At 41.8% G+C, this 8,658-nt stretch overlaps 1 protein-coding gene and 1 long non-coding RNA gene across 3 annotated transcripts; both read right to left on the reverse strand.

Moving 5' to 3' along the window:
- Window positions 1-3,386: 3,386 nt before the first annotated feature.
- On the reverse strand, window positions 3,387-8,230 carry RDH14 (retinol dehydrogenase 14). 2 transcript variants are annotated; one of them, XM_040496134.1, is made up of 2 exons: window positions 7,787-8,230; window positions 3,387-4,463 (listed from the first exon to the last, which is right to left on the reverse strand). In XM_040496134.1, the coding sequence occupies exons 1-2, from the start codon at window positions 8,144-8,146 to the stop codon at window positions 3,846-3,848; spliced, it is 978 nt and encodes a 325-aa protein (XP_040352068.1). In that variant the 5' UTR covers window positions 8,147-8,230; the 3' UTR covers window positions 3,387-3,845. The 2 variants fall into 2 exon arrangements, with proteins under 2 accessions (XP_040352068.1, XP_040352067.1); XM_040496133.1 differs by having other exon boundaries at window positions 7,757-8,229.
- LOC121044151 (uncharacterized) lies at window positions 6,133-7,750 on the reverse strand. The gene is made up of 2 exons (XR_005797166.1): window positions 7,174-7,750; window positions 6,133-7,130 (listed from the first exon to the last, which is right to left on the reverse strand). It is a non-coding gene; the product is annotated as an uncharacterized LOC121044151 (long non-coding RNA).
- Window positions 8,231-8,658: the final 428 nt, after the last annotated feature.

The raw sequence follows: 8,658 nt of genomic DNA on the forward strand, positions 1-8,658 counted from the left end.
GGGCCAAGCTCCTGAAGGGTGATTAGTAACACGTTCTCTCTTCAGTGTTCCTTAGGACATTTGGAATCAATTAAATATTCAAATAGAGGTTCCCTCAGATCTCTGGCCAGGCTCAGCAGGTTTGTGAGGGGAGAGAGTTGAAGGCGGATAACTATGATTCCTCACACCAGAATCGATAGCTGGAGAGAGGTTTTAAAAAATACACTCTCTAGACTTCCTGGGCTGCAAACAAATAGTCATACAAGATTAGAAATGATATAAAGAAACAACAGGAGCCACACAAAGAAACTGGTGTTACAGCACCCTCAAGAACCGCTGTCATGCACAGTGTCTGAGAGAGAAGAAGAGTTAGTTAGTCCATTGGGCTGTTGCATAAATATAATGGTCTGGCCTGCATGAGCTAAGAATGGTTTTTACATTTTTTAAAGGATCATAAAGGAAAAAGAACATATACCACAGATTGTATATGGCCTAGTGACTTTAAATATTTACAGTCTGGCCTTTTGTAAAAAGTTTGCTGACCCTTGGTTTAGTTTTGCTTCCATTATACGAACTCATAAACATTACTATTATTAATTACTATTACCATTAATAGTAATGATCAGGTGCATTTGGGAAGGGGAAATGGATGAGTGCCTATTATGTGCCAGGCACTTTGGTAAAAGCTTTATTTACATACTCTAATATATTCACTGCACAGGCCTTTAAAGGATTATCTTTGAATGATAGAGCCAAGGAAACAGAAGCTCGAGGAGGTTAAGTGTCTTGCCAGTGTCTCAGGGAGAACTGGATAGTTGAGCTGTTAATCAAACCTGATGTGGTGGTGTCTTTATGCCATGAGATCCCTTTCCCAGTTAAATGCTACTGGGAACCCCCTATACAAAATAGTTACTCGGAGTAGAATTGAGGCAGAAAAGCTAGCTGGTTCACTTCTTTTCAGAACAAGTTGCTTGATGTAGAAGGCAACATTTCAAAAGATGAAGCCAGAAACCAACATGAAAATGGGTTTCTAACCCAATTATTGCATCATCTGGCACACTGCACACTTCTAACAATATTTTGCTAAGGGTGAGAATAAGTATCAGCGGAACAGAATTGCCTTTTGCTCATTTCTTTGCCCAGTGAAATGGTTAGAAGTAAGTCAGCAGAACAGAAGAGTTTAATAATAATCTTCAAAATCTAACTAGTCATACTATAGCTATTAGCCCTCGATTCCATACAACACGGGGTGGGAAGGACATCTTCCAAATGGCAGTTCATTTTACCTAAATACTTGGTGTTTCCAGATGAGTTTCTAGTTTTCCATCATGATAAATTAATATATCCTATTTTATTATGGTGCCGCAAACAAGAACTCTGAAAGGCTCAACTCTTACAAAAGGCCCAACTCCCCTGAAAAGCATCAGGTATCAAAATGAAGCCAGAAAAGATGGTATTAACTGGAAGAAAAAAAAAATAAAAAAGGCGTTCTTTTTAATGAAGTCGAGGTGTAGGACAGATTTATTAGCTTCCATTTCTCCAAGTTGCATTCTGGTGTATTTCCTGCCATATTTCTAAGTTCAGCAAGTCTCTTTGTGGAGTATTTTTTAAAAATACATTTCAAAGAACATGATGCAGCTATACCCACTACACCTGCAGAGGCACACCTGTGATGACACAAACACTGTGTTCCTCAGATGCACAACCCAGTGCTCTAACGGAAAACAGATCTTCTGTGTAATCTGCCAAGGTCCTGCCATTCTCGAAAAGAATTGATACTGGTAACCAGATAATATAAATAGTCTTAAAAATAATAACCAACCGAGGATTACTCCTGAGCAAAATGGTCCTTAAATTCAGTATTGTACAGTCCATCATTTTCTGTCCCAATTCCTTTTCCAATAAGAGATGGTTAAGACAAAGAAATACTAATTATTATTTCTGATGTTACAGTACAGATACCTACAATTGCCCGATTCAGACTTATTTTTAGGCACACCACTGACCCATTACTTATTACTCATTCAAACATCATTATTCAATGTTTACTGTGTGTCAAGTACTACACTTGATTCTTGAGGAAGGAACACTAATAAGAATATAACAAAATAAAAAAAAATTCCTTGAAGAATTCTTATTCTAATTAACTGGATTTTTGAGCAAATAATTAGTAAAGCTCCAAAATCAATGAAAACAAAGTAGAAAAAGGACTGGTTCTGCCTACAGGGATTGAAGGAACGATATAAGGAAAGGCCAAGAAGCAGGTGAACATATGACTGATTTATACTAATGACTGGGTTATACAATGGAATGAAGAGAGATTCCTGTCTGAGACATTAGTCACTAGGCACCTGTGCCTATTTAAATCTAAATTAATATTAAATAAGATTAGAAATGCAGGTCTCAGTTATATTTCAAGTACTCAATAACCACACGTATCTAGAGTGTACCTCACAGGACAGCACAGACACAATTATTTCCATCATTGCAAAAAGTTCTATTGGACAACACTAAGAGGACAAGGTAAGCCTGTGGCCAGTTCCTGGATAGTCTCAAATGTATACTAAAGAGTTTAAACTTTAAATAGAAGTAGTTTATAAACTACCATATTCTGCTAAGTCCTTTCAGGAATTAGCAAAAGGAACATATTTGGGGGAAGACAATACTAACAAGTATTGTAATTACTTGTTTTATCCATTAAGTTTCTCTACTTGACTTTTTTGTTTTGTATTGTTTGTTTTTTTTAGAGAGAGAACGAAGAGGGTTGGGGGTTGAGGGGCACAGGAAGAGAATCACAAGCAGGCTCCATGCTCGGAGCCTGACACGGGCTCGATCCCATGACCCTGGGATCATGACCTGAGCTGAAATCAAGAGTTGGATGCTAAACCAACTGAACCACCCAAGTGCCCCTTAAGACTTCTTTTGAAGAAAGAATTCTGCAGCTTAACAAAAAAAGGCCGGAAACCCACTGTTATGGGCAATTGGAAACCACCACATATTTTTAAGCAGGGATATGACACTGTGACACAGAATTGGGTTTTTGAAGTATTACTTCTTTAAAAAAAAATTTTTTTTTAACGTTTATTTATTTTTGACACAGAGAGAGACAGAGCATGAACGGGGGAGGGTCAGAGAGAGGGAGACACAGAATCTGAAACAGGCTCCAGGCTCTGAGCGGTCAGCACAGAGCCCGACGCGGGGCTCGAACTCACAGACCGCGAGATCACGACCTGGGCCGAAGTCGGCCGCTTAACCGACTGAGCCACCCAGGCGCCCCGAAATATTACTACTTAATGCAGCATGCAAGATGTGTGGGAAGGGAAGATATTGGGCATACCAAGATCAGTGGAGGCTAATAAGATGATAAAGGACACAATTTAGTGAAACTTGTAAAAAAAACTGCACAATTAAGAATTTGCATCACTGAATTTATTCCAAGTGAGAATGGTGCACACAATAGGCATATTATTTTCACACAAAAACCAGCACTGCAATATAAATATTTAACACTTTGGCCATGAAACTCAGAAAGATATTTGAAAAAACTTCTCAAGGTGTTTAAGTCACTGGATTCTTTAATATTTATAATCCATGCTTGCTCAATCATAATTTATAAAATTGTTCATTATATATTCATTATACTATTGCTCATTACACCACTCATTATGCTTATATTTAAAACTTTTCTGAAATTTTATGTTCTCTAGGAAATAACTTTTTTAGTACCTTCAAAATATCCTTATGTACCTCTCAGCAGTTACTGTAAAACCAAAGCTGTGTTTTCAAGTAGCAAGTACTCAAGCCACACCATTTCTGATTACAGATGTAAGGCATCCAGTTTTATAAATAGCTTTCACTCCTTGTTCCTATTTTAATATGCCAACCATTACTTCACTGATATCCCACAGTTTTCTTGCAACAGACTCATCCATAGCTTTGGGCAATAGCGCTTCCTCTTTACAGTCCCCAAAGTACTTTCCCGACACGCCTTCCACCTCAGGTGAAGAGGCTAAATAAACTGAAGTCTGGGCACCTTCTACTGGGGTTTTAAAAAAAGCCCATGACACCAAATTGAAAAGTGGTTTGACCAACAGTGGAATGTGTATGTGCCTGCCAAGATTCGTCCGCACAATACCAGGGTGTAATACGTTGACAGTAACGTTTGTGCCTTCTAAGCGGCGGGCTAGTTCTCTGGTAAAAAGAATGTTAGCCAGTTTGCTCCGACTGTAACAAAAGCTTTTATTATAGTTTTGTTCACTGTTCAAATCTTCAAAGTTGATGTCTCCATATTTATAAAGTTTGGAAGAGACTACCACAATCCTGCTGGGAGCTGAACTTTTGAGGAGTCCAAGGAGAAGATTGGTGAGTAGGAAGTGCCCCAGATGGTTCACTCCAAACTGCATCTCAAAACCATCTTCGGTCTTCATATAAGGGCACTGGAAGATCCCTGCATTGTTGATTAAGACATCCAGTCTAGGCTCTTCCTTTAAATGTCAAAAAGAGAATGAGTTAATTATGAACACAGTCCTCAAATGAAATTAAAAACAAATTCTTGCAAAGTACTAAAATTCTATACAATGCCTTCAAGGGTTTTCAACAGTCGAGGGTGGGTTGCATGCTTAATGGAGGGCTTGTGCTTCTCACATGTTATCTCATCTACCCTCAACAACTTCAAGAGCAAACTGAAGCACCCGGGTTAGGTGATTTGTGAAGACGGGGCTCCTAAGTGGCAAACAAAAATTGGAAGAGGAAATCTTCTGACAGCAATGCCCTATTTTTTAATGCCCCTATTTTTAATTAGTAAGCTAGCTTGCTTTTCTAATTGGGAGTTTCAAACCATAGCTAGAGAATCGATGTGTGCTAGAAAGTGGAAGTATAGCAGAAGGCAGGTCAGCATCCTTTATTCCCAGAGCTGCTATTAACAATGCCAGGGCCAAATTAGGATTTCTCCATTCTGTAGTTTTCTAAGGGCAAACAGTACCATAGGGATAGAGCAACTTCAAGTGGTTTCCTCAAAATTGGGACAATAGAGAGGGTCAAGGATGCAAAATAAGACTGGAGAGGATATCAAGAATAAATCAAAGAAATATTAAGAAAAAAATAAGTAGGTAATATCAAAATATCAGAAACTACACAATGGGGAAAAAAAACAATGCAATGAAACATAATACTAAGTCTCACAATGACAGCAAAGGACATTTAGAGAGGAGTTAGCCCCAACAAACACCTTTAACATCTATTAGGATTCTAGAATACAGTTCTTTTTTCCCTGTATGAAATCTACCTCTTTCAAGCTACAAGAGGCCCGCAGCTTGGAAGATCTATATAGTCAGAATTCTGCACTTTGTACCCTCCTGCATCTCTCCAGAGTAAAATGCTAAAATTTAGACTGTCCTCAAAAGGAAGTCTTTTCATTTTTTAATTCATATTAAGTTGGTTTTCCCCAGCCCTTTCCTGGCTCCTCTCTGTCTCTTCTGATGGGCAGAGAAAAAAATGCACAACATGTTCCAGGTGTAAAGACAGAGTGATGACCTACGATTAAATTAATTTGAGGTCAAATTTCAAATTTCACTGGCCCTTTTGCCAAGTGTAAGTAAAAAGAAAAATGTGTTAAATTTCACAACTGTTATCACAGCCTACCTGTCAGAGGATCAACTATTTATCATTCTGTCTGTCTACGCACCTTTGGCTTTTCCAACAGTCAACTTCAAAAAGAAGGCAAAAGTTCACCCGTGGGGGAAAGAAAGGAGTGTTCTTTTTTCACTAATCCTTTGGAAGAGTTTCCTGTATTAATCATTTCTGAGCCATCATTCTTTGCTGGGCTTGTATTATTTTAAGACTTTATCATTCACTATTTTTTTTTTTAATTCGAGGAGATAAATGATATAAATACCATGAATACCCACCTGTGGGTACTTTATAATTCCCCTGAATATCTATCTGTATGTATTTTTCTCTTCCTCTAAATATATATATATATATGTATAGTTATTGTCACTGAACTTCAGAGCCAGGAAGGAACTTAATAAAGTTTATCTCTTTAACTTTTAATTAGTTCTGTCTCAAATGGCCAAAGTGGTTAAATGCTGTAAGTATCAGAAATGAGAAGGATTCCCAGACCCATCCACATTTTAATGAACAGGAAGACCCAGCTTTTATGCTTCAACATCTTTTATACATCAGTACTGTTAACTGTTTCAGCTGATAATGAAACACTAGTTATTAAGACAAACAGACAAAAAAGATCTGCAATAATTCCCAAACAATGCATCAAAGCGCCCTACAGCCTCATAAGGGACTCCACAGGGTGCTATGGATAATTTTATATTTTCCAGGGAAACAAAGTGATCATCTGTACAACATCTCAAACTACTAGCTGCAGGGGGCTCACAGCTTAAACATTAAATTTTGCTAAATTCCTTTCAATGGTGTCTCATCTCTGCAAAGCTGAGTTTTTACCAAAATGCAAGTACAATGTTAAAAATCAATGTAGAACAAAAAAAGATGGACATTTCCAGTCTGATCCCAAAGACTGAGAAGTTGGTGCAGTGAACAACAGGTGCACATTTCCCATCACTAGTTATGGTTATTGAAAAATGAAATAAAAAAAAATTTCTTTGAATTATGTGTATTATTTTTTCAAACAGCTACTAAGTTGTTAGGATGTAAATACTGGGTTGTTTGGACCTAATTACTTAATAAACTGATAGATCTTTCCTTTGGCTCACCAGCATTATGAAAAAAAATAATTAAACAGTTTGGGAACCTCTGCTGTAGACTCAAGAGGCTCCATTTCATACAGGCACCTTTCCCATGCCAGCTAATTTTAAATTTCACTTTTCTATATGGCCTTTTGCAAGTTACCCCTGCAGGAAACTCTTCTATCTCAATTTCAACAGAGGACATCCCCTGCAGTGGAATATTTATCAGCTAACCGAAGAAATCCTACACCTCACTGGCAGGCAGCAGGAGTATAGAAGCTAACAGGGAGGGCTTTGGAGACAGATCCTGGGCAAATTACTTGGCCTACCTATGCCTTCATTGCCTAACGTTGTAAAATGGGGATAAAAATGTCTACCAGGGTTGCTGTGAGGCTTTGATGACAGTAATAGCCAAGGGCACTTTAATTTCATTATAAGTGCTTGGAACACCTCCTGGCACACAGGAAAGCCATTGTAAGAATGCTTGGAACACCTCCTGGCACATAGGAAACCTTCAATAAATACTAAGTATTATATTTATTTGTCCCCGTTTAGAGCACTTGGCCACTGGGATTCTGAGCTCCAGTCTATTTAGAAATCAGGCCAGATACTGCTTAAGGATGTGGTGCTAATGAGTCCACTGGTGACAGAGAACTAAACTTCCTACCCCAGTAGGGGGGGAACATTGTTTCAAGGTCCCTGGCTCTAAGGTTCTCTGAAAGATGGCTTGGTGCAGATTCACTCGGGACACAGAAAAAACAGTCCGTGACCTCGCGGATCTCCTCCAGGGCCGGTCCTCACATAACGAAAGGAAATGTGCAAACTGGCTTATTTTCCTCTTGGGGCCATTATTTCCCCAGCATCTTTGGAAGGCAGACGCCTGTCCTACCAATTTTCCCAGCCTGCACTCCCTAGCCTTCTCAAAACCACTGGACTGTTGGGACTCTTAGGCTTGGTCTTTCCCAAGGTCACACCCCCGGACTCTGGGCGGCCACCCGCCGCTCAGCCCACGCCCCGCCCGCTCGCCGAGGCCTGCGCCCGTCCCCGATCTCCAGCTGGCTCCCGGAGCCCCACACCTGGAGCATCTCCTGACAGAAGGCGCGCACCGAACGCAGCGAGGCGAGGTCCAACTCCCTGACGACGAGCTCGCCGGCCTCGCCGGCGTCGGAGCCCGGCCCGGGGCCCCCAGCCTGGCGGAGCTCGCGGCGGAGCTGACCCGCTGCCTCTTCGGCGCGCGCGCGGTCACGGCAGCCCATGATCACCCGCGCCCCTAGGCGCAGCAGCTCGGCGGCAGTGGCGCGGCCCAGGCCGCTGTTCGCCCCTGTGATCAGCACAGTCTTCCCGTGCATGAGGCCGGAGTCCCCTCCTCCGTGCCGGACACTGGACCCCACGAAGCGCCGGGCCGCCAGCCACAGAGCCCCACCTAGTGCAGCCAAGAGTGCCGCTACTGTAGCCACCAGGGCCATAGCCGCGGGGGCCGAGGGCCCACCGGCCCTGCGCGGGACTTCCGGAGTGGTCGCGCGCGCCAGGGACTAAGGCTGCCACCTGCACGCGAAGAATTCTGGGGCGCGGCCTTTCGCCGCCTGACGGGACGGCGTGGGGCATACTGGGACTTGTAGTTTTCCTTCCGAGGGCATCTGATTGGTTGCGGGAGTACAGCGCCCTGGGTCGTGGTGACTCCGTGGAGAGGTCTCCAGCCTGAGCGTGGAGGGTGAGCACAGGCCCCAGAGTAGCGGGGGTCGACCCCATGGGAATGCCTAATGAATATTTTTAATTTACAAATCCCATACATCGGAGCTTGCTTAGTATATTTTCCGTTAAAGGGCCCTGGGACTTGTTAACCCTCAGTGAAGTTTACTTTCACCCTCAGGAGAATTGTCCCTGCCCACCTGGAGTCTGAGGAAGGGCTCTTTTTTTATTATGATGAGGGGAAGAACTCAGCAACAGGAACCACTCGGAAATGGAATGGATCAGTGGT

The sequence above is a fragment of the Herpailurus yagouaroundi genome, unplaced genomic scaffold (genome assembly GCF_014898765.1).
Source record: "Herpailurus yagouaroundi ecotype Mexico unplaced genomic scaffold, PumYag 188, whole genome shotgun sequence".
NCBI classification, from domain to species: domain Eukaryota; kingdom Metazoa; phylum Chordata; class Mammalia; order Carnivora; family Felidae; genus Herpailurus; species Herpailurus yagouaroundi.

What these genes read in the sequence shown, in the direction of transcription:
- RDH14 (XM_040496133.1), bottom strand. Translation starts at nt 8,146, where the DNA reads ATGGCCCTGGTGGCTACAGTAGCGGCACTCTTGGCTGCACTAGGTGGG. An exon ending in TCTGTCAGGAGATGCTCCAG is followed by an intron (nt 4,464 to 7,756) that starts GTGTGGGGCTCC and finishes TGACATTTAAAG; the next exon opens with GAAGAGCCTAGACTGGATGT.